At 37.9% G+C, this 26,690-nt stretch overlaps 1 protein-coding gene across 1 annotated transcript in view; it reads right to left on the reverse strand.

Annotated features, from left to right (window-relative positions):
• The window catches only part of LOC116507646 (xanthine dehydrogenase/oxidase-like), a 54,840-nt gene extending 37,850 nt beyond the window's left edge, over positions 1-16,990 (reverse strand). The window contains 10 exon segments of the mRNA XM_032215941.1: positions 719-857; positions 1,297-1,383; positions 3,284-3,352; positions 5,572-5,633; positions 5,966-6,092; positions 6,331-6,416; positions 6,419-6,438; positions 8,134-8,227; positions 10,370-10,427; positions 16,806-16,990. Of these exon segments, the coding sequence (XP_032071832.1) occupies positions 719-857; positions 1,297-1,383; positions 3,284-3,352; positions 5,572-5,633; positions 5,966-6,092; positions 6,331-6,416; positions 6,419-6,438; positions 8,134-8,227; positions 10,370-10,427; positions 16,806-16,853 (790 nt within the window). The 5' untranslated portion in view covers positions 16,854-16,990.
• Between the last annotated feature and the right edge of the window lie 9,700 nt (positions 16,991-26,690).

Below are 26,690 nucleotides of genomic sequence, written 5' to 3' on the forward strand. Positions count from 1 at the left end.
AAAGCAATCTCCAGAGCCATTCCTGCATGCCTAAACGGGAACACTTGCACTGACTTGTAATGAATGTATAAAGCCAAGAATTTCCCCTTCTGCTTTACACATTCCCAAATATTGGGTCTCCAAGGGAGTAGGGAGAAAATTGTTAATGGGGGCAAAAAGTGCTTGAAAATCTATTTTGAATATATATTGCTTTGAGGCATTTTTACAGAGGAAATAAATGGTTCCAGCTATGGGATCAGACATAAGACCTGCTGGATTATGAGAGGGCATTTAGTGCCCTTACGCCCAGTATTCATATAAAATTTCCCCTAAATTAGATGTAAAGCATAGCCATCATACAATAGTCATATTTACTAAATGAACTGCATGTTAGCTGAGTTCATACAACTTGTTAACTGTTATAAGTTAACTGTTACAAATGATAGTGGTTGGGTTCGTATTGATAACCACATTATGATCTAATATACATGTTAACCCAAATTGTGGGGAGCAGGGACACTAGTATTAATTCATTATAAATGTTATTAATTATCTTTAAAACAGAATTTCTGTTTTAAATGTGTATAAAATTGCGGTCTTAATTATTAATGGTGATGCAAGGGACTTTATCTGGCATTACGAAGAAAGAAGTAAAATCTTGACTGGTCAGTCAATTATATACTGCTATGTTTATGTTTGTGTGCAATTGTTCAACAGGAAACAGAGTTGGTCCTCTTACCCACTTCTGTGTTCCCTACTACAAGCTTGGCATCGGGATGCTGAGCTTTCAGAGAAACAAGTTCCTTGAGAGTTGATGGTTGCAACCACGTCACTCGCTCGCCTTTGAAACACAGTTGTTCAACAGGTTTTTTCTGTATCTATAGAAAAAAGGCCAGATTTAACTTCATGTAATAACATGGCATCACAAAGCAAGCAATCTCATTTTGGTATGAGGGAGAAGAGAAGGGTTGCATTATAGCTACAGCTACTATTTCGAGTGAGTGACAGGCTTCAGGATTCTTTGCAACAAGGAGCAGCACAGGAGCCATTCTATGAAGTTAATACATCCTCTCTCATTATTCAGCTGGGTATTTGTAAGGGGGGGCAGGAGGTCTCCAAGATCTATCTGCAACAAAGCTTGAGGCAGCGCAGCTTGAGAAATACTAGCTTTTGTTTATCAAAATCCTTTCCCCCTAGTGTCTGGCAAGGCTGCACCAAAGCCTTGTTTATGTCCTAGTTCATGTGTGCAAATCAAGAAAAATACCAAAAACTTTCATAAGGAAATTCCATTCGCTTGGCGAGGTAAAGAAAACTCACCAATAACTCAGGTGGGAATATAGGCTCCTGGGTAGGGTCTAAAGGCTGGAACTCAGATGTATTGAACAGAGTTGTGGTAATCAGTCCCTGCAGAAGAAAGGCAATGTATATATTATTAGATAACCCCAAGATCCAGTGGATCGTTTTTTCAGAGATATTTCCTTACCTAAACAGAGAAACAGTAGATCGGGTAAAAAAGCAGTGGGAGTAGAAGTGACTTTTGACTTCCTGCCAGCTTAACCTACAGCAGTCAATGGTGGCACAGTCTACTGGTTTCTAGAGAGCTAGGATGAGACTGCTCTACCTGATCTCCAGTGGCTGAAAAGATGAATCAATCTACCTAGCCTCCAGAAGTCTTGGCTGAGACCGGTCTACCAAATTGGAGGGGGGGCAGAAGTAGAATATAAATTTGTGGCAACACATTTGCCAAATTTCAATTCCACTGGCATCATGGGTCCCAGATTTTGGACACATTCCATAAATTAGGTCACTTGATGTACCTTGTGTCATGGCGGCCTCCCTCAATAACCAAGAAAGAAACCACTCAACTCCATTTTGCAGAATTAAGAGTACTTTTACTGGTCATGAGTAGATAGCAGGTAGGCAAAGCAAGATCTGAGGCAAAAGCGTGCATAATCATAGATATCAATATGTGACCCAACCTCCTCCCCTTGGTAACCCCATCCCATAGCCCAATCCGTACATCCCACAGGTGTCCTGTGGGAGACATCTTCAAAAAGCATCATCAGGTTGGTGTGCCGGACAGTTGGCCTTGGCGGCAAATCCTCTATCTGCAACATGCGCAGTAGATGGTGAGAACAACTCTCTTTTTACAGTCACTCCTGCACTGAACACTTCCCTACCCAAATACCATGCCCCCCCTCCCCATTTCAATGGCAGCCGAAAGCAAGCAGCAAAACAGAGGCTGACACCTTGATTCAAATTTGCTGCCCTATGATGCATTGATTCACCTCCTTAAACATTACAGACACAAGAGAGAAAGGAGAGAAAAGAGAATACTAGAACTAAGGAGAAATTTCTTAATGGTGAGTACAATTAACCTGTGGAATGCCTTGCCTTCTGAAGTTGTGGATGCTCCATCACTGGAGGTTTTTAAGAAAAGGCAGGATAGCCATTGTCAGAAATGGTATAAGGTCTCCTGCTTCAGCAGGCAGTTGGACTAGAAGACCTCCAAGATCCCTTCCAACACTATTATTCTATGTTCTAAAGAGTTTTAGTAGTACAAAATTAAACATATAGTATATGGATGTCTTTTCTTTTCTTTTTTGGTTTTCTACTATTATACTATTAAAGACTATTTTCATGTTTTTAATTTCTGAATTTGTAAAAAAAATTAGGAACAGTAAGAACCTTCAAGAAGTAACAATAATTGTTCAGGTACTACATGACCAAGTAATTCTTAAGTCAGTTTCCTACTATCCAATAGTTCTTAATTTATTAAACCTACAACTTTCAAAATTCCTAAGCAAACAAACTAGTAATTATACTGTGACAGTTGTACTTATGAATTCTGGGAGCTGTAACCCTAATCCATTTATAAAACATCCTACTGGGGATAATTTCTCCAACTGTTTATTTCCATTGGCTTGTTTATCATCGCACCCCTGAACCTTTAAAAAATATAAGACATGATAAAGTAAATAGCAATTAGTAGACATATTAAAAAGACAGCAATCGGAAAATAATAATTCTTTTTTTAAATCTTCTTTTTTTCTTTTTTTCTTTTTTGGTATTTTAATCTATGTTAAAACAAATTTACTTATTTTTTCCTTGCATTCTTGCTCTTTCTCTCTCACACACATCTGTACAGCAAGTACAATACAATAGAGATTTTAATATTAAATAATTAATCTTAGAAGTGAAATCTGCTACCGGTATATACAAATTAATGCAAGTTGGAGGACACTTTTTCATTTTTTTCTTTTCTATACTTAGTATTCTTTTCCAACTGATTTATGCCACTTACCTCATTTCTTTCTTTTCCAGCCATACAGCAACCTTTTCCTTTTACTAGTTTTCCACAGCATCCCCCTTCCTAGATAGAAATAGGAAGATATAGAAATAGTTCCAAATAAACTATGGAGCACATATGAAAGAACATGCAAACATTTAAAGAGTGTTTAAATGTTCAAATGTCATGGATAAAAGATAGGGTTTGAGCTGAAGACACTGAACTTTAAGTTCCCATTCAACTATAAAATGACTTTGAGCCAATTATTGCTTTCACCCTAATCCACTTTCAAGGTAAGAATTAAATCAGGAGAATACCACTGTTAGTTACTCTCAGTTCTCAGAGAAAAGGTAGGCTATACTGGCAATAACAACAATAACAATAAATGAACTATCATTTCCCATGCTGGACAGTTACTGGTTTATTTTGTACCCTGTTTTTTATTATACAAGAAATCAAATCAGCTTACAATTATAAAAGCAATATAAAACCAATACAATTAAATATGAAAAATTAAAATTGTGGGTCAGTTTGTCTAGTGGATAAGGTGTTGGCCTAGAAACCAGGAGACAGACCCATTTTAGACATGAAAGCCAGATGAGTGACTTTGGGGCAATCACTCTCTCTCACCCCAAATTCACCTCACAGGCTTATTCTTGTGGGGAATATAGGAGATGAGTAGTATAAGGAATGTTTACCACGTTGAGTATTTATAAAAATAATAAAAGCAGGATGTAAATAAATATTAAATCTAAATTAAAATTAATATAGTAAACAACAGATAATTAATATCTGTTCCTTATTTTTCTAAATGGAAGAGAAAACCAATGACCAAATTCATCTCCTCAAAAAAAGCATTTCATAGGTTGAAAGCCACACAGAAGACCCTCCAACAGTGGTGAAATTCAAAGATTTTTTTACTACCGGTTCTGTGGGGGTGGCTTGGTGGAATGGCCGAGCAAGGATACAGCAAAATCCCCATTCCCTCCCCATTCCTGTGGCCAGCCAGAGGTGGCATTTACCAGTTCTCTGAACTACTCAAAACTACTCAAAATTTCTATTACCAGAACCTGTCAGAACCTGCTGAATTTCACCCCTCCCCTCCACCATGTATCAGCAGCCAGGGCATCTTCAAAAACGTCTCTCCGACAGGTTGATACTTGGGAAGGTAGTTCCTCAAATCATCAAGCCCTAAACGATATTTAACTTGTGCCCCTCAGGCAAATGACAATTACTGTAAATTATTCCACATGGGCAGGTGTTCCCCATACCTTTCATCAGTTAGCAGTCTTCCTACTTATTTTTGCCGCAGTTGTGATTTCTGAACATTCTTGAGAAGTAACCCCTCATAGAGTGCAAAGCAGTAGCCACAATAAGTTGGAACCAAGATGTGAATAACTATCACCATATTGCAGAAAGACTTGCAGTTGATGTACTATCTATAGTGGTGCAACCATGCGCCTCACCACAAATTTACCACCTGCAAATCTAGTCACAAATGAATGACAAAACCATTCCCTAAAGGAGATTGCAACCACAGGCTTTATTGCAACCCCCAAATGCAGTTTGTTTGTTTTTTGATAACAGCGTTTCTGTCTTGCCTGAGTATAATTTTAGCATATTCCCTCTTTGAGCCCATTTTCCAAACCCTCAGTAATGTTCCAGAATCTTTTATTGGAATTGGATGATAATGAAACCAAAATTGTGTATCATTGGCCTATAAAACTCAATTATCCCAGTGATTCTATGGCTAGGTGGGTTGCTGCTGGCATTGCTGTTGGTTCGGTGCACACACAATTTGCTCTGTGCACATGCCTAGTTGCTTGTAAATAGGTCTGCACATATGCAGAAGATTAAAAATGCCCCCCAAAAAACATGCCACGGCAACCGAGGAACCAGTTCGAGGGTGTCACAAGCCTTCTGACTCTACCAGTTTGGTGACCCAGTCACAATTTCCACTACCGGTTCGCCCGAACCAGTACGAACCAGTAGCAACAGTAGCAAAATTTAAATATAGTTAAATTTTGAGTGCTATATATAGAAGTAATAATAGCTATAGTCAAATAAATGATTAATAATGATAACAAACCCACCTCTGTTCTATGGAGACAACATTGAAATTGAAAACCAACCCAGTAGGAGATAATTTAGTTCAGTACTATTGTCAAGTAAGCTACATAGATATGGCTATGAAGTATTCATTACTTCAGCTGAAGTCAAAGCAGATTTCATCTTCACATTTACGGTACTTGGAAAAGTCAGCCTGATTCCATCACCAAGACATTTTATCTTTAGTTCCTTACCTTTGCAAATGTTCTGTACCCCTCCAGGATCGGTCTGTATCCTGTACAGCGGCAGAGATTTCCTACGTTGCCAAATCAAGTTGAAAAAATTAACAGGCATGTAGAACATAAAGGAAAAGGTTGTTTTAGTTTTTGCTTTTGTCAACCATGAAGAAATTCATTTTTTTTTATTTCCAAGAAAGGAAACTGCCCATAGAGAAAAAAATAAATGTCTCTGGGGCTTTGAAAACTTTAGAAGGCAAGATTCCAGCGTCAAAAGACATGACAACAAATTCACCAAGTCATGAGAGATCAACCTAATCATTTTCAAATGGATTTCTTGCTTTATTCCATGATGAAAGTAATTGTGCCAATAAGGATGGGAGTTGTGGTCTATTGTGTCTGGCAATCTTACCTTGAAAGGCATCTTCAATCTCTTCCATTCTAGGCTGAGGATGATTACGAAGCAATGTGTACATGGACATGACAATCCCAGGAGTGCAGAAACCACACTGTGATCCATGGCTTTTGGCTATTCTCTCCTAGAAGAAGAATTGGTTCGTACAATATGCCATGACAAATCAACTAATCAACTTGCTTTTAGTGACAGGTGTGAACACAATGATGTCTGATCTGATTCACACATCACATTACAATAAATAATAGGTCTTCGGGTTTTGTGTATTACGTATATGAACTGCCAATTGTTCCTACATATAGCTTAATTCAATTTGTGAACCTAAACATTTGTTAACACATAGTCACATCGCTCCAGTTTACCTGTACAGGGTGCAACCTTGTCTTTGTGCTTCCAATGCCTTCAACAGTGGTTACAGCTACATGGTGGAGAGCGCAGATAGGGAATAACATGCATTTGCAGAATAATGTCTGGAGAAATGAATTAAGGAAATTGCTTGTTTTACAAAATCTTCATTTTTCTATAGAAGTACAATAAATTAGAATTAGAATTAGAATTGATTTTATTTGTAGGCCGCCCTTTTCCCTGAGGGGACTCAGGGCGGCTCACAGAAACCAGGGAGAGGGAATACAACAATACAGTACTAAGACAACACATAATAAAATGATACACAACATGCATACAACATTCGGGCGGGGTAATGGTCCTTATCCCCAGGCCTGACGGGCGAGCCAGTTCTTCAAGGCTGTGCGGAAGGCCTGGACGGTGGAGAGGGTACGAATCTCTACGGGGAGCTCGTTCCAAAGGGTCGGGGCCGCTACTGAGAAGGCCCTCCTCCTTGTGGTTGCCAGCCGACATTGGCTGGCCGATGGGATGCGGAGGAGGCCTAACCTATGAGATCTTATAGGCCGTAGGGAGTAATTGGCAGAAGGCGGTCTCTCAAGTATCCCGATCCACTGCCATGTAGGGCTTTATGGGTGGTCAATAGCACCTTGAAGCGCATCCGGAGATCGACAGGTAGCCAGCGCAGCTCGCGGAGGATAGGTGTAATGCGGGTGAATCGGGGTGCACCCGCAATCACTCGCGCGGCTGCGTTCTGCACTAGCTGAAGTCGCCGGATGCTCTTCAAGGGCAGCCCCATGTTCGGGATTAGACTGTCTCATATTGAAACTGGAACAGAGGTAGATTCATGGGCATCATCCCAATGTTTTGGAAGATGATGCCTCCCCATTGGTTATGCTGATTGGACCTATGAAAGTTGAAATCCTAGGCAAACATTGGCCAAAAGATGTAGCTTCTGATTACCAGCACCATTATTAAATAAAGATGTGGAAGGTAAATGGGTAAGCGAATAAACTAGCATTAAGGCAATAATATTATCATTCCTTCATGATCATAATTCACTGTCATTCACTGAAATCTGCCAAGTATTAATCTAAGAGACCAGAGCTGAAAAAGTGCAGTGATTTTAAAAATGCTATCCAATCCAATTCTTCTGTAGTACTAAAATATTAGTAAATTGTTAGACAAAATTTGAATGTTGAAACTTTAAATCCAATTGAACTTCAGGATTTCAAAACCAAAAGGCTGGACGGGACCTTGGAAGTCTTCTAATCCAAGCTGAAATGTAGCTGATTAGAAATGTTGGGGAAAGTCAGTTCTTAATAATCACCCCAAAGGTGCTTTTTTCAGGAGGCAACTGGACTTTCTTGTTTTTCTTTGAAGATGTTTCACTTCTATCCAAGAAGCTTCTTCAGCTCTGACAGGATGGTGGGGAATTGAAAGATTTATATTCCTTGCAAACAGCTGATCATTTGCATTCTTTTAGAGAACCATTGAGGCCACTTGGAGGTTTATGACCTGGATGACTGAAAATCTCCATAGACTCCTACTAATAATCCATACAATTATTGCACAGGACAACAGTATTTTCACATAGCTCTAACACATATCTGTATAAGGGACAGTAAGCAAAGATTTTGTGATATATTTGTTATTTCTTGCATGCAATCTTTTCTCAACCTGCAAAGGAGTTTCAGGAGAGACAGATTGATTTTGACAAACACATGTTTCCAGATATCCAGCACCTGTCCTGTCTATCAGAAATTCTGCAGTCCCGCAATTCAAGACCTCTTCCATCTTAGTGAATGGGGTACAAAGGATACATGATGTTTCGAGAGTTGTCAAGCTTGGAAATCATGACTGTGCAAGCACCACAGCCTCCTTCTCCACAGCCGAGCTTGGTTCCACACAAGCCCACTAAGAGGATAGAGCTTAAGGAAAATGTACCAACATGGCTAATCGCATACAGTTCTTTATCATTGAAAGTCTGTGGTCCTGGTAACAAGCTTGCATTGCTGTTCATAAGAACAGGCTAAAAAATCTGCCTTTTTTTTAAAGCTATTTTGGTTTATTCATATGTATTCCCTGATGGGAAAACTGATTTTTAAGTATAGGGTTTAATCAAATGATTTTTAAAAATCACACAATTATTGAACAAGACTGGACTATTGACTCCTGAACCATGTTCACACAACATGCTTAACTTGATTACTGGATTCATAGAATATCAAATCATAAACTAACCAAAATGATGAAGGCACAAAAGATAATGAAGATTAAAATAAATCACGTATTTTAATGTATTTATTGTCATATTAGGAACCATTCATCTCCCTCACAGAGGAACCTTGGCTGGTGTTTTTTTTGCAAGTGATGTGAGTACAGCCTCCAATTATTATCTTATTTGGTTTGTATGTCAAGAAGCACAGCCAATAATGGCACATGGTTTTCTCATTTCAGTTCTTCAAGCAAACCTTTATATCAATCAATTCTCAGCTGCTTTTTGCTAATCGATGTTTTTGGTTGATGGTTCTTTGAGAAATTATGTTAATTTAATGGGTTGTATATAAAACTGCATACAAAGCTGGAACTCATAATATGCCTCTTTTATAGTTTGTGATTAATATGTCCAACTTCAACTGTGCATAGATCCTTAAATAAATACAGTTTTACCTTTTTTAATTGCTGAAGAGGATCAGCTGGCAAAAGGGAATAATTGATTTACATGCACTAGATATATTTATTTGTTCTACACATATGACTGAGAAAAAAACAGATTAGGCATTAATTCTCTAGCACAGAATTCAAGTAAAATATTTCTAGTAAAATATGATGTTCCACTTGGTAACATTCTTAATGTAATTAGTACTATGCAATTATTTTTCCATGGCAACTCTTCAACTTTTTATGAAGAACAAATATACTGGACCCTAATGGATGAACTTTCCCTATTTGTCTGCTCTTCTTTCCTGGCCCCTCTTTCAGCATCTAAGATTAACTATGATGTAAGCATTAATATGCTACTTATTTTAAACAAGAGAGAAGGCTTAGATTTAACCCAAACCAGTGAATTATTCCCCTTAAATTAAATAGCCTAACCCTTTCCATCTCCTGAACGTCTGATATCCGAACTGAACTCCCTGGTTCAGTTACTGCAGGAAAGAAGCACTGAATCATTACCTACAACAGAAGACAGATCCCAGCAATGGCCACATACATTCTTTAAACATAAGTGCCAATGGTTCATTTAGGTTCACTCAGTCTAGATTTCTGAGCTCCAAAACCACATTTATTGCCTAAGATAGATTTGTGCAATTTAAATGTGGTTGTTAGTTTGTGTTTGAGCGTCATGTGACCACAACTGGATTTAATTAATGAGAAAGGGAAGGTAAAGACATATTTGTAACACCTGGCACTTTGTTTGGCAGTTTATTGAAGCCTTCTTACATTATCTGGGAAATGTATTTTAGCAAAGAGTATGCCAGTCCTTAGGAAGCTATTGTTGTCAGGCAACAGATATTGGAGGGAGAGCAGTGGTCCTTCATATCCTCCAGTAATGGCCAGCTGTAACCATGACATAACAGTAATTTCAGCTGGTGATAACTGAGGCTATTTAGAAGAACTTAGGACTTAATAATAAGGATCAACAGATAAGTGGGAGATAGAGAAGTTGAGGGGTTGATGTGGCATTGCTTGTTCATCTTGAAATCAGATTTGATTAGAAATAAGCCATGCTATTTTCCAGGTTAGGCATTAATTTTCCAACGTAGGAATCAAGTAGCTCAGCTTCTTTCGTACTAATCCAATGCAAGACAAAAGACGAAAGTTATCCATCTTCTCACACAGAGATTGTACTATTAGTTGTGAATGTGCTTCCATTCAGTTTAATTCTGGCAACACTAGAAATATTGGAAATAACAGAATTAGCAGGAACGGAATCCTCAGAAATCTTAAAACTTATTCTACTGTATTCTAGTCTGTTCCTGAATCCTTAGACCACCTGGAAATATATGGACTCTTTTAAATTCCATACAGTGCACATTTCTTGAGCTCAGATACGTTTCCTTCTAAGGTAGGTTAGCAACGTAGTTTCTGGATCCACATTCTTCTCCACTATCTAAAAAGAAAAAAGAAAAATAGTTTCTTAAAATACATGTGACTATAAATGTATATGTATGCTGCAGATAATTTCAGAAACAAACAAACTGATAAGATCTGATTACATTGTAGAAGTCAGCACATTCTACTATTTGTGAATGAATTGCACAAACCATCCAGCCTCTTTGACAAAGTGCCATTTCTTAAAGGAAATACTCCTGTCCTTGATATCTTACATAGCATTTACAATATAAACTGCAGATGACAATTACTTTTGGAGGTAATCAGATTTAGACCTGATCAATATTGTATAGGAGACACCAATATGTTGCAAGACAATAGAAAGTCAAACAAATTGTGTAAGATGAAAACAATAAACCAATTTGCATTGTTGCCAAGCTAACATTTTGGATATGGATATGTTTATGCTGTCACAAGGAATAACCGTAAGCTCTTTTCCCATGGTTTTCAAACAGATTTTGGTGCCTTTAATTATTCATTTTTAAACAGGTTCCTTATATGTTTCCTTGTTTTGATTTAAGTGTTAATAGTCTTACTGTTTAGTAGAAAGAATAATTTCATCTTAAATAAATGGGCAATATTCTTAATGAAATTGTAGACTCAATCTGCTAAGTTTGACAAAAAAACTTGTACTAAGCATCTCCTGTCATGTACTGAGGGCTAGAAGTATCTCTAGAAATCACAAATTACTTTGTCTCCCTGGTCCAACATAGCGTACTAGGTGCTCTATGCACTAAAGCATAAGTTTTCAGTCACAAGCATGCAGAGTGTACTAAGATTTGGATGGCACTATCTGTTCTGCCAATATTAACATACTTCCCTTCCTAATTGCAGTAATTGCAACAATTGGACCATTTGAGCAGTTTCAAGGTGCTGGATCCCTATTGCTTCTCACTAAACATGCAGTTTTTCTACCTTAGTTACTTTAAGTGATATCTAGGGGATGATATCTTGAGCAAGAGAAAATTTTAATCTTCTGAACTCTAGCTAACTTAGTTTTAATTATTAACAATAAGTTTTTGCTAGCTTTTCAGATTAGAATCAATTATAAAACTGCTTTTCAGTTGAAAACTTTGATTCCAGGTCAAAAAACCAAAAACCTGTGCTTGTTTCTCTTCCTGACAAGGTACTGAACTACTGATTAACAGATTATCTCAGCACATTTCTTACATTTGTGTAGAAGGTTACTGTGTGCTTTAATTTGTGGTGGTGGTGCTGTAAATAAACTAAGTGTTCGTTAACATTCATTTTGCCTGGACGTGCAAGAATTTTAGGATAGGTAAATGCACATTTCTTGGCGTGATTTGGTTTACTGCCATAAAATGTGGCAATTAGTTAAGGAAGCTTATTTAAAGGAGTTTGAGGAAATTGATACTGACTTTACAGAACCATAATCTTTTGTAGCAGTGTGCTACTCAATAATTTGCTGTGGAAGCAGTACGCTAGATTGCATAAGTCTTTGGGATGATCCAGCAAGACTCAGTATAATACATGTTACACAACAAGATCATAATTTCAAAGTCCATTTCCTCCTGCATGTAAATTTGTTATCATTTTACAGGAACTACTTGTCATGTAAGAACTGAATCAGGACTAAGCTACATATCTAAGGGGGAAAAACTTGTTGCTACTGCCATTGATTTAATGGGAAATCAGTTTTTCACCAAGACTATCAGGTGGAAGGGAAAAGGTTTGCCCCCAACCCCTCAATTTTCCCAGCCTAGTTCCTTCCACATATGTAGGGCCTGCAACTCCCATAATTTCTAGCCACCATCTATAGACCACCTGTTTTGGGAAAGCTGATTTAATGCATATGTACTCAAATAAAGTCAAGTCAAGCCACTCATCTAATACATCATTGGGACATTAAGTGTATAAGGAGTGGTAAAATAAATGCACATGGTCTTCCTTTGATTGAAGTAGCTATTTTTTCTTTTTATATCACCTTCTTACAAAATCAATACTAATCAAAAAATTTCAGTCAAATACAAATGACACAGTCATGCTATAATGAAATGAAAAAATACTATGATTTTGACTATTTGAGACATTAGATGCTTAATGAATTTCAAATGATAGCCAGATTACTAAATATAGGTAGTCCTCGACTTATGACAACAATTGAGCCCAAAAATTCTGTTGTTAAGCAAGATAGTTGCAAATGAATTTTGCATTTTTTCTTACCACAGTTGTTAATTGAATCACTGCACTTGTTAAGTTAGTAAAACAATTGCTAAGTGAATCTGGCTTTTTCCATTGACTTTCCTTGTCAGAGGGTTACAAAAGGTGATCACATGACCTCAGAACACTGCAACTGTCATAAATATGAAGAAGTTGTCAAATGTCTGAATCTTGATCATGTAACTTTGGGGATGTCGCAAGGGTCATAAGTTTGAAAAACAGTCATGTCACTTTTTTCTGCTGTCATAATTCTGTACAGTCACTAAATGAACTGTTGTAAGTGTGAGGACTGCCTGTATTATTTTTGGCCTGTTTTTTTACATCTTATCAAACCCTCTAATCACTCATCATGGTAGCCTTGAAGTCACATGCAGAAAACTATACCAGTTATTTACCATATCAGGCTGCCAAAACTAGAGACAAGGTAACCTTTCTCATCAACTCCCATATATTGCATTCTATCCCAAGCTCACGATCAATTCATTCTCATAGTTTGCTGAAATGCTCCATCTCTTCTTCTGGTAGCATTTCATCATCTTTCCATGCTGCAGTGGGTTTTGAAGGATCTGGACAAACTTGCGCCACAAAGCCCATTTACGTCAAGGTGACTATCACAGAACTCAGGCATCTTTTATTTACAGGGTAGACTCATTTTATGTAACAAGTAATCCAAATTATCTGCCAACCTTTTCCCAAGGTTGATTGCTAAATCAATACTGGCACCGTTTCAGAGGATTTTTGACTCATGGAAGAGACACGACTGAGGTAAAACTTACTATGTGGGGGAGGGGGGAAGGAGAGGATTTGCAAGGGTTTCAGTTAATGTTTAGATCCGTAAAAGTCTGGAAGAAACACTTTTGCACATTTTGTACCATGAATTGTTAACCTATCATCAAGTATATTCTTAATAGGGATTTGGAGTCTGTCCACCTCCACCCCAGACTCAATGTGATTTTCAATGGGGCACATTCTAAAGAGGTACATTGTGAATGCTGCCAGAATTGTTTACATGAAGAGGAAGGTGTCCAGAAGCATCTAGATGAGTTGCATGCTTGTAACTATCAATTATTGCCTATTCTGTTTGATCTGGTAGCAGTTGTTGAAGAATTCAAAAGGGGGGGGATCTTTTCCAGATGTCCGGTAAGCTTTTTTAGTTAAAGATCTATGGGCTGAGCTGGTTTTTTCTATACACAAAGCATACAGTCTTCTGAGCAATGATCTATTGGGATAGAACAAAACGATGTAGGAACAGGACTTCACTTTTCTCTTTATTTCAAGGAAGCTCGTAGTTAGAAAAAGACAAGGGAAAAGAAAAGACCTCTGTTGCTACAGAGATTTAAAACGCAGTGTTTTTAAGGAAGTAAAAATAATGACTTTGTATTCCTTGATGAGGTTACATAATCTCAACCTGGGCTGTGACCCATTCGTCACCTCCACAGCCCTATGATAGATTGATTGCTGAGGGTATCTTTTTTTAAGGCAAGCATCAGTCAGATGCTCAGCCATAAAAGCAGAATTTGACCACGCTCAATGAGATTAATCTAATTCTAAGCTATTTATAATGGAGTTAAAAGGGAGGTTTTAACTTTCAATTCATGAACTACATCCTGGCAGCCAGAGCAAATTGTATGCAGAGTCTGGGGGTAAAATTTTCTGGAGCAAACCAGGACATTGCAATACACAGTACATTTTTCTCTAAAATTCATCAGGAATGGAATAAACTACCTGTTCGTCCAGCTACAACATGGAACCCATTTGTTATTGGTAATTACTAATTTTAAATCTCACTGTCAAACAGAAACATAGGGCTTTGGGAGGGGATATACTTTTGTAATTCAGTTCATCTTGGATGTTAACAAGCTAAATAGAAAGCAACCAAAGACAGGATCAGGAAAAGCTACAGGCAACCAAGAAATATATGTTATCTATTTGATTACATACTTTACCACATAGCAGATGAGATTGCATTAATTGTCTTACTTTGGTGGTTTTCTACAGTTTTCTTTAATTCAGCTCTATTAGTTTATTGAGTATTTGCTCGGCACTAACTTATGAATGACATTTTTATAAAAGTGATGTTCCCTGGCTTAAGTAAAATCTTTATTAATGCAAAAATGGAACAGAAACAGAGAGAAAAGTGTTATGCTTCTTCCTCCTTTTTTATTAAAAGAAACATTGAATCCATTAAAAAGTTTGATTTGTTTTCTAAAACAACCACCCCAATGGTCATAATGACAGCTATTCATCAGCTATCCACGTTTCTTCATTCCTCTATCATTTATTGAAGTCAGTAAATATCTTAAAGAAATATCTTAAATCCAGTGCTGCTTCTTTGAGAAATGCTTTTGCCATCTGCTAAAGAGAGAAAGGGGTCGTGGGAATAATCCATGAACTAAGAAAAAGCTTCTTCCAACATGTTAAAAACAAGAAAAAGGTTAAGGAAACAATTGGTCCATTGCTGGGAGAAAGTGGCAAGAAGGTGACAAGCAACAGGGAGAAAGCAGAACTATTTAACTCATTTTTGCATCTGTCTTTACACAAAGGGATAAAACCGTCCAACCTATCAAAAACAGCACCACAAAAATCAGATTAGGAACACAAATTGAAATAGGTAAGAAAATGGTAAGTGAGCACCTGTCTACCCTAGATAAATTCAAATCACCAGGACTGGACAGATTACACACCAGGGTTCTGAAGGAACTGGCAGATGAGATCTCAGAACCACTGAACTATATCTTTCAGAGATCCTGGAGCACCAGGGAACTGCCAGAGGACTGGAAAAGAGCTGACGTGGTTCCCATCTTCAAAAGGGGAAAAAAATAGATCCAGGAAACTATAGACCTATCAGCCTGACCTCAATGCCAGGAAAGATTCTGGAAAAGATAATCAAGCAACGAATTACCGAACACCTAGACGCAAACAAAGTAATAGCCAAAAGCCAACATGGGTTTGTCAAAAACAGATCATCCCAGACTAATCTTATTGCATTCTTTGACAAAGTGACAAAATTAGTGGACCAAAGGAATGCCATCGATACAGTTTACTTGGACTTCAGTAAGGCATTTGATAAGGTAGACCAGAACCTATTACTAGATAAAGTAAAAGAATGTGGGTTAGACAGCATCACCACCAGATGGATTCGTAACTGGCTGACCAACCACACTCAACATTAGTCCTCAATGGAACTGTATCTCATGGAGGGAAGTATGTAGTGGAGTACCCCAAGGCTCTGTTTTAGGCCCAGTACTCTTCAACATCTTTATCAATGATTTGGATGAGGGAATAAACCAAGCTGGCAGGAATAGCCAACACTCCAGAATACAGGCTTAAGATACAGAAGGATCTTAACAAACTTGAACATTGGGCACTATCTAATAAAATGAAATTCAATGGTAAAAAGAGTAAGGTTCTACATTTAGGCAAGAAAAATGAAATGCACAGGTACAGTATAGGTGGTACCTTCCTCAATAGTAGTAACTGTGAGAGGGATCTTGGACAACCATTGACCTAGTGGACAACCATTTAAATATGAACCAGCATTCTGCAGCAGCTACCAAAAAAGCCAACACAGTTCTAGGCTACATAAACATAGAGATAGAATCAAGATCAAGTGAAGTGTTAATACCAATTTATAATGCCTTGGTAAGGCCACATTTGGAATACTGCATTCACTTTTGGTCGCCACGAGGTAGAAAAGATGTGGAGACTCTAGAAAGAGTGCAGAAAAGAGCAACAAAGATGATTAGAGGACTGGAGAAACAAAACATATGAAGAACAGTTGCAGGAACTGGGTATGTCTAGTTTAATGAAAAGAAGGACTAGGGGAGACATAATAGCAGAGTTCCAATCTCTCAGGGGTTGCCACAAAGAAGAGGGAGTCAAACTATTCTCCAAGACACCTGAGGGGAGAACAAGAAGCAATGGGTGGAAACTAATCAAGGAAAAAAGCAACTTAGAACTGAGGAGAAATTTCCTGACAGTTAGAACAATTAATCAGTGGAACAGCTTGCTTCCAGAAGTTGTGAATGCCCCAACACTGGAGGTTTTTAAGAAATGTTGGATAGCCATTTGTCTGGAATTTCCTGGCAGGGGGTTGGACTAGAAGACCTCCAAGATCCCTTCCAACTCTGATATTATATTGTATTGTACTAAGATGCAAGAAGAAATGTTATAAGAAACACAGGTTTTGTCCTACCTTCTTGCCATTTACAAAGAAGACCAATTCATTCTTTTCTGGGATCATTTTGCACTTCTTCTGAATGGAAAATAGGGATAAGTTCCTGGATCACACTTTCTAAAGTTGCCCAATACAGCTACAGCCTTAGTTCCAGAGGAATCAGACAGTATGAGAAGTTCTTAGGGATCTTTGATCTTATATTGCAGCATTAGAAGAGCTCACGTTATAAAAGAACCACCCAGAGGCGTGTCAGCTACATTTGGCTAGGACTTCATTAAGTTAGTAAAGGAATAACAGGGAAAAAAGTAGTCTCCACCCCTTTCAATGTTATGAAATTCCATGCAGTCTTCTATAGATCAGCAGCCAAACTTTGGCAGTACAAGATCGCTCAAAATTAATGTATGCTCTTTTATGTTCTTTGCCATAACTTATTCTAGAGTAACGGTTCTTAAACTATTTGACCCAATTACTTCCTTTCCCAGTCTCGAATAATGTACTTACCTCCATTAAAAAGAGCCCAGACTCTATTATTTCACTAGCTGCAGCCCAGACTGGATTCTTCTTTTTTTTTTTTTTTTTACTTTAAATGTTTTATTCATTTTCATTTTCAATTTTGTACATTCACTTATATACTGGATATTGAAAAATAATAGTAAGAAAAGAAAACCCCAACCTAAACACAACTCATAAACCCGACCTATCGCTTTCATACACCCCTTCTTCTCCCCCTCCAACTTTCCTTTCTCCCTCCAACAATCACCCCTCCTACTTCCCTTTCCCCTCCTATCTTCCTTTCTCGCCTCCTTCCCCTCTCATCCTCCTTACATTCCCCTCTTCCTCCCTCCTTACTTCTCCCTCTCCTTTCCTCTACTTCTCACTATGGTGTATTCTATTCCTTAATCTATTCAGTTACGCTAAAAGAAAAAGAAAGGAAAAAAGCAAAAAGAAAAAAAAAAAGAAAAAAAAAGAAAATATAAAAATCAACAGTATACAAGTGTATTCTTCTTGTTCTATGTATTGAAACTATATCTTCACCCCCACCCACCCACCCCCAATGAACCCCCCTCCCTAACCCCCTCCGACTTCCCAGGTCCCACACCCGGCACAGTTCAGTACCCTTCACCTTCAAAATATCTTATTAACAATAATAATGAAAATAAAATAAAAGAACACTCCGAAAAAGAAAAAAAAAAAGAAAAAAAAAAACAACGAAAAAGTAAGTAAATAAAAAAAACTTAAAAACTGTGGGAGGAGCCTGTCGCCGAGGAGCTCAACGAAGCCCCTCTTAGAGTTCTGGTCTGTATATCTAATTAAGATCAATAGATATCATCCCTTTCTGGCAGAAAGGGACAGGCAGAAGCTCAGGTGTTAGGATTTATTCGTAGTTCACAGCCCTTTTTCCTTTTTTTTGGGCTGTGAATGAAGAAGAGTTCTAGCGTAACTGAGCTCTTATCTCCAGCCAGTTCTTCGCAGCTGCCTTTTGCAGCCCTAGACAGCCGACTCCCTCACTCAGGACAATGATAAATTGTTTTTAAGATAATACGAGCGGGTCTTACTCCTGTGAGGTTTTTTTTATAACTATCTAAACACCAGCCTTGTTTTTTCTTTGAACGTCTCTGCGCAATTGGGATACAAAATGGCGTTTTTACTGTGTTGGTGATTGATGACGTAATTAACTGGCTTTATTTCCCCGGAGACTGCTACTCATTAACAAGCAAAATCTACAAATAATTTAGTGAGAACTGACCAGCTGAAGACACTGTTTATCTGTCTATTCTCAGATTTTATCTATAATGTCTCCCAGGTCTAAACAGGCAAAAAAATCCTCCCCGATTGTGCTTAAAGAACTTGTTAGTAAATCGTTGCCTTTGTCTCCTACGCCACCTACTGGAGATTCTTTGACACAGGAGCTTTTTTTTCAAATAATTAATGACTTTAAGAAAGAGATCAAAGAATTTGTGCTGGATTTATGCGATAAAATACAGACCAAAATTGCCCAAATAAATGCGGATATGTTTGAAACCACGTCTATTTTGACAGATTATATTGAAGAAATGGAGACTAAATTGGAAACTTTGGAGGGGGCTAATTTTAAATTGACTTCTAATATCCAAGCCTTACAACAAGAGATTATGGACACTCAAACACAACTTACAATGATAAATTATAATAGAAAGGCGTCTGCAATAAGAGTCAGAGGACTGCCTGAAAAGAAAGGAGAAAACCTGAAACAGACTTTTGTAGAAGCTTTCAGCCAAGCGGTGGGAGGTCCGGGACTCAATTTTGATTGGAATATTCGAAAAATCTATCGCCAAAATTCGCATATAGCAGAGCAACGACAGCTTCCAAGAGACATAATTATATACTTTTTCACAAAAGAATCCAGAGATGCGATCTCACAAAAGTTTCATAATAGCAGGCTTCGAATCGATGGCCATGATTTGTTCGTCTTTAAAGAAATTCCGCTCCGGATGCTGCAAGCAAGGAAAGGCTACACTTTTTAACCCAAGAACTCAGAAATCGTCAAATAAAGTATAGGTGGGAGGCCCCAGTTGGAATCACAGTTACATTTGAAAATCAAAGATTTCGCATCAATTCTGTTTCGGAAGCCTGGGATTTTTATTATAAAACTCTGAAGGCGGGGCTTCCTGACTCATTCGGAAACGCGGAAGGACAAGGTGAAGGAAAGACAAGCAGCAAGTTACTTGGTTACAAGAAGGAGGGAGGTGTTCTCCCCCTATTGGAGAGACAGAAGAGCGGAAACTGAGGATTCAGTCATATTTTCAAAGCAGTGGGACATGTGGTTACAAGGGAGAGGGTAGCCTTCTCTTTCCGAAGGGCAGAAGAGTAAGGAACATAGACCCAGCGATGTTCTTAAAATACCTTCTAAGCTTTTGGACTGATTATTCTGTTTGGTAAATGGTAAAGCTGTGCATTGATGAGGAATCGCTTATTGCTTATTCCAGACAGACATTATACGGGACTTTTATAAGATTTACTTGAATCTTAATCCAAACTGCGCATGAATTGTGGCTTGGGAGGAATGGAGGGGGAAGAGTGTGGCAGAAAGGAAGGTGGAATGGGATATTGATGAAGGGATCTTGGGATTGAATGAACTGGTATGGATTTTGGGTACACATTTTACGGATTTACATGCTTGAAGTATAACATAAAAAGCTTAGGATTTTAAAGTGAAGAGCGAGATCCTAATCATATGTAATTTCGGTTTGGGTGGAATGGAGATGTGAAATGAAGGGTAGGAAGATGAGTAGCGAAAGTATGACTAGATTGCTCTGTATTTGAAGATAAATTGATTTTTGTATAAACTAATATTTGAATATAAGGTTAAGAAAGGGTTTTTTTGGAGAATTTACAGGAAGATGGGGTAAATATCAAAGAAGTAAGGGACGAAGACAAAAAAAATGGAATGATTCACACTGATTAAATTTTAAGAATGATGGGAGGCTGAGCATAATGCAAAAGATTTTTAAGAAGTAAGGGACGATGACAAAATATAAATGGAATGATTCACACTGTTTAAACTTTAAGAATGATGGGAGGCTGAGCATAATGTAAAAGATTTTTAAGTTTTTTTTATTTACAGACTGGATTCTTGACACACAAAGAGCCAATTGCAAATTGCTTCATTTGAAATGCTCAGATTATCCATTGGGGTAATAAATGCAAGTTTAGAACAAATGTGTCATATCACCAAAACTAACAATAACTTTGTTAGTTCTCTCAACTTTCACTTTTAAAAAGCTGCTCGAACCTGAGAAATCTGTGCTTATAAATTATATCATTAGTTTAAGTTTATATTTGCAAAAGGATTTGCATTTAAGTTAAGACTGTACCAACGTAACTTAAAACACAATTTAGATATATTCATCCCATTCAGAGGTGGGTTGCTCCCAGTTCGGCCCGGATTTGGGTGAACCAGTAATAATGGTGGTGGGAAGTTCCACCCACCCGCCCAGACGCTTCTGCGCATGTGCAGAAGCGTTGCACACGTGCCCAAACCAGTAGTAAAAAAATGGCAACCCACTACTGATCCAATTGATTTTGTAATTCTCAAATCCTCGTAAGTACAATGTTCGTTAAATAAATGAATGCATCCATATTGCCAATTATGCTTTTGCAGGATACAATCTGAGTCGGTCAATTACGTCCTTTCCCAGTCTTGAATAACCAGAGGTTTAGTCTTCAGAGCTTTTGGACTCACACTAGAACCCATCCTCAGGGAATTTCACTCAAGCAGAAGAATTATGCTTCTATTGGATGAGTCTTAACTGTGGTAGGCACTACTGTCCAGTAGTTCTCTTGTGAAAAAATAATTCTTCAATCAATTTACAAAGGGTTTATTCAGCTTAAAATGCTTTTCTTTCATAGCTCTCAAAAAACAGCTTTAGCATCTGTCACTTAATTTTGAAGAGATTAGCATTAAGTAGTCAGCATCAAATCAAGCATGACCTGATTATAATTTATTTGTGTTCTCATCTTCTTTCTAAGTAAAATATAAGTATACCGGTAAGAAAAATCCTGTTTAAATTGATGATCAGTACAACACTTCCTGAGACCCTTATGATAATCCCACTGCAATTCTTAATGTTGCTAATAATAATTAGTAGGCTTCATTTTTAAAAGGAGTATCATGTAACACATAGCTACATTCCTCAGCTTTTAGTAGAGTGATTTGAAACATGCATCTACATGCATTTAACACATACTGTATTTAAATTAATGTTTATGTATGACGAATTAGACTTTCATTATCACAGATGCATTTCAAAATCCTTTTCCATATATTTGATGAAGCAGTATTCCAAAACTCAAATATATCCAAATACTCTGCATGTATTTGCATAAATAATTCTCAAATAATTGATTAAGCAAGTTGGAAGTTGATATTATCCATGTTCATAACAAGCTGGTTGAGTTTCAAATATCATACTTCTTAGTATTTTTGATACAGTACTGTGTAGCTCAGCAAAATATAAACCCTGAAATATTTGTAATGTCACACAAACTTTAATTAGATTTCAACCATATTTTAGGTCATGTCTTTAAAAGCACACAGTGCAGCAATCTCAAATTTATCAGACTTGGGTATGTTTACTACCTGAATGATGAATTGCCTGAACATCGCCTGTTGGCAATGTTGAGATTGGTGGAAGAAAGCTAGAGAGATTAAAAATACTTAAACATTTACTCGCTCTACTTAATGATGAAAGGGAAAGTAGAACATTTTCTCATCTGAACTTCCTACTAACCCACTGGGTTGCCCAAGATCACTGTAGCCAAATGGCCTCTACATTATTTATCCCTGCCTTTTTAATGATCCCAAACAATATAAATTCAAGTACAAAGTACATGTTCTACAAGCCAAATATTTCAGTTTTATCCTTGGTCTATTTTCAATCTATGCATCTCAGACTGAAGAAGAAAAGAACAGGAAGATGTTCAAACATGGAGACACAGACCAACCACTAGGCATGATGGATTAATGAATAGACTTATTAGATGATAGTTTAATATTTTTAAAACTTTTCCTTCTTGCCTGGCCAGATAAGAGCTCCAAAGTCACTTAAAGCCTGCTAGTCATTTTGTGTGTAAGAAATGAAGACTAAAACTGAGATATGTCTGTAAGGCCAATTACTACTGTTAAAAAAAAATAAGACTCTATATATTGTAGAGAAAGCATACAAATTGAGAATTGGTTTAGGTTTGCTAATGATTTAATAATATTCCCTAAAATGAGGTAAACTCATAAAACTAGGAATCAAATTAGACATTGGACCTCATGCTTAGCAAATAAACCAGTCCATGCCCATTTGAGAAGACTTTGGATTTTTTTTTTAAAAAAAAATTAAGGCTTTTAGAATGAACTGAGGCTTGCAATGAAAAAAATTAAGGCTTTTAGAATGAACTGAGGCTTGCAATGAAAAAAATTAAGGCTTTTAGAATGAACTGAGGCTTGCAATGAATACAAAAAAACCCCAACCCTAAATTCCATAGTATTTTAAGATAGATGTAGAACAAGAAAAACGTCAATGTGGTGGTCAATTTGCTGACTGGAGAAGATAACTAGATGGTGACAGAAAACAGGAAGAAGGTTGAACTGCTTAATTCCTATTTTAGTTCTGACTTTTTGCAAAGGAAAAATGTGTTCCAATCTGTCAGAATATCTACAACAGGGGACTGAAAGATGCAAGTCAAAATAGTCATGAAAGTGGTAAGAAAGAACTTGTTTGCTTTGAATATATTCAAGTCGCTGAGACTGGATGGATAACATCCCCATTCCCCAGGTGCTACAGTTACTGGAAGATGTGATCAGAGAACTATTTATTATCATCTTTGAAAATTTCTGAAATAGTGGAAAAGAATAGACAAAAGGTAGCCTTTTACCAATTTTGAGAGGGAAAGGAGGGAGGGGGAGAGGATAGATACAAATCAACTTGACATTTACTGTATACCTGGAAAAATCCTAGGAAAAAAAACCAGGCAGCAAGTTAATCACTACAAGCCAGCATAGTTGTGTTAAAATAATTCATGCCAGAAAAATATTGGGGGTTGGGGTGGGAGGGGCGGCATCAAAGAGACTAAACTATTCCACCAAGAGAATACTGCCAATATGACCTTCAGTAAGGCCAGAACCTCCTTCTTGATGAAATGAAACAGTGGAGGATGGATAACCCAACTATCAGATGGATTTGCATTTGACTGAGCCACACACCAAATGTGCAATACGATAAATAGGCCTGTGCCTGCACAGAAAAAGGGTAGCTTATGGTTTAACAACTGATTCGCCTAGTGCAGAACTGAAAATTTGATTTGATTTGATTTGATTTCATTTCATTTATATGCCGCCCTTTTCCCCAAGGAGACTCAGGGCGGCTCACAATTCAAATCAGGAAGGGGGGTACAGACAGAAAATAAAAAGACGAAACATAACAATACATAATTTAAAACACACAACAGTCATACCATTTGAGACGGGGGCAACAGCTCTTTAGCCCCAAGCCTGTCGGAATAGCCAGGTTTTAAGGGCTTTGCTGGAGGGTGGTGAGGGTTCGAATCTCCATGGGGAGTTCGTTCCACAGGGTCGGAGCAGCCACAGAGAAGGCTCTCCTCCGGGTAGTCGCCAGTCGGCATTGGCCGGCGGATGGAATTCGGAGGAGGCCCAATCTGTGGGATCTAATCGGTCTATTGGAGGTAATTGGCAGCAGGCGGTCTCTCAAGTACCCAGGTCCAATACCATGAAGGGCTTTATAAGTGACGACTAGCGCCTTGAAGCGTATCCGAATACCAATAGGTAGCCAGTGCAGCTCGCGGAGGATAGGTGTTACGTGGGTGAACCGAGGTGCACCCACGATCGCTCGCGCGGCTGCATTCTGGACAAGCTGAAGTCTCCGAATGCTCTTCAAGGGCTGCCCCATGTAGAGCACATTGCAGTAGTCCAGTCTAGAGGTCACAAGGGCACGAGTGACTGTTGTGAGGGCCTCCCAGTTCAGGTAGGGACGCAACTGGTGCACCAGGCAAACCTGGGAAAATGCCCCCCTGGTCACAGCTGACAAGTGGTGTTCGAAAGTCAGCTGTGGATCCAGGAGGACTCCCAAATTGCGAACCCTGTCTGAGGGGCGTACTGTTTGACCCCCCAGCCTGAGAGATGGAAAACTTGGTCAATTAGTAGGAGAGAACACACCAGCCACTTGGTCTTATAATGTGAGCGTGCGGCTTCAAACACACAGCAATTTCATGCGTGCACCTTCCAGCAGACCTTCATGGGCAGCCTCGGTGAGTAGAGTGGACAAGGCATAGAAATTAGCTGGGCTGCATGGGTGGGGCAAGTGATCCAGAGAGTGAGATCTATAGGACAGTATAGCACTGGGGCGGGCAGGGGGGGCAGGCCCAGCCAGTGGTCAGAACTACAGGTATGGGCGAACTGGTCTGCAGCCCACCTCTGGTTTTGTTCTCTGCTCACTCATCTTCAGCACTTTAGAATTACTTAGGCAAGGAGATAGAAGGGATGTCTATCAAATCTGCAGATGACACAAAACTGCGAAGAAGGGATAGAAAAAAGGCTAAAGCTTGGCTTCTGGTATGAGGAATGGCTGGATGAAAACATCTCCACAAATGAGCAGAGATAATGACTGCTGTTGTGAAAATGAAAAACCAGTAGAATAAGTCTGATCCTTAATATAGAAGGTGCGACAACAGGATAAGTTGTTTAAATTTCTTTATTTGTCTCAGTAGTTGCCAGCATCTGACTGAGTTTGGAAGTTAAGCAGAGTCCGGCCTAGTTGGCACTTAGATGAAGACTGAGGGTCCAAACAAGGATTTCAGAAATACCGAAAGTGAAGTAGCAGAAGTAATTAGAAAGATAAGGCATTCATCAAACTTGGTTTAAACTTTGAACTTGTACGTTTAATCAAGATAACAGATGTGAAATAGATGTGTGAAGTAAGTGAGACTGTAGACCAGTATTTGGCTAATGTATAGTTGAATGCCTGAAAACAATTTACAGAAAATATAGATATAGATACTGCTCTATCTCTACAATGAAAAACCTTGAGAAAGATTTAGCTGTATTCCAGGATTTTCATATGTAGGTTTTCAAATAAATGTATTTAATTCAAAAAGCAGAAATATCCTATTTGGACAATCAGAATACCCAAACAATATGCTTATTATATACCTGTTTAAACACAGCAAAAGAAAATAAAAGGTCATTAAAAATAGCAGCACAGTGGCCAATAGATTATTAATACTATCTTAATTTAAATCTTGATACTGATGTACTTTGTCCACCCTAACACATTATATTGCAGTGATGTACACCCAGCTTGGTTTTGAACTTGATTATATACAGAAAGGGAAAGTGCATTCAGGGTTGTGGTAGTCCTGCTCATTATCCAGATGTATCCAAATAAGTGCAGCAAACAAAAGCAATGTCATTGGTTCAGGGCTAGCCAAAGACATCTTTCAAATGAGTAGAGATGACAGCCTTCTCTCTGGAGAAAAAAGAAAATGACATCTCTCATGTCTTTCATGAATGCTCTGAATGACAGCTTCCCACAAGAAGACCATAAAACAGCAGTCTCCTCCAGATTTAAAATCCATAAACCACAACACCTTCAGTCTCAGCAGTAGGGGGGCCTTTTTTAAAGACACTGTCAGAAACACCTTCAGAAATGTTTAATGTAATCACTTAATGGATGTTACAGACCTTTAAAACAGTGGGCTTAATTTGACCCTTGGTGAGTTTACCTTCTTTGGATTTAAGAAATTTTAAACAGAGACTTAAGAGTTTAAAATACAATTCACAAAAAGTAAAAATACAATTCACAAAAGTAAAAATACAATTCACAAAAGTAAAAATACAATTCACAAAAAGTAAAAATAATGGATTTTGATTTAAGAACATTTTAAATGGATTGGGAGATGAGAGAGGTTTGGAATGTTGATTAATTTTACTGTAAGTTTTGAAAAACAAATATATTAAATAATTTATGTATTTGTTTAAATTAATGAAAGGGAAATAAATCTGTATTAGGAATCTAGATGAAGGTTGCAAAACGGACACTGAAGAAAACTAAAGATACAGGCAGAAAAGAGTTTAAATGGCAATGTCCGCTCTAACTTTTTCTTATCTTACATCTTATCTTAGTTTTTTTAAAATGTGGATTGCGATATTGATAACTAATATCTTAGTAAGTATTCTGATTGCAGTGGATAAATCTTTAGAACATGATGACAAAATCTTTTAAAACAACCTTTACCTGACATAAATGTTCTAGAGTTTGAAAGCATAGAAGACAACAAAATTGAGACTACTAAAATGGAAATACAAAGATAATCAAGAAGACAATTGGACATAGAACAGCTCACAATTAATTCGGATGA

Source organism: Thamnophis elegans, chromosome 4 (genome assembly GCF_009769535.1).
Source record: "Thamnophis elegans isolate rThaEle1 chromosome 4, rThaEle1.pri, whole genome shotgun sequence".
In the NCBI taxonomy this organism is placed as follows: Eukaryota; Metazoa; Chordata; class Lepidosauria; order Squamata; family Colubridae; genus Thamnophis; species Thamnophis elegans.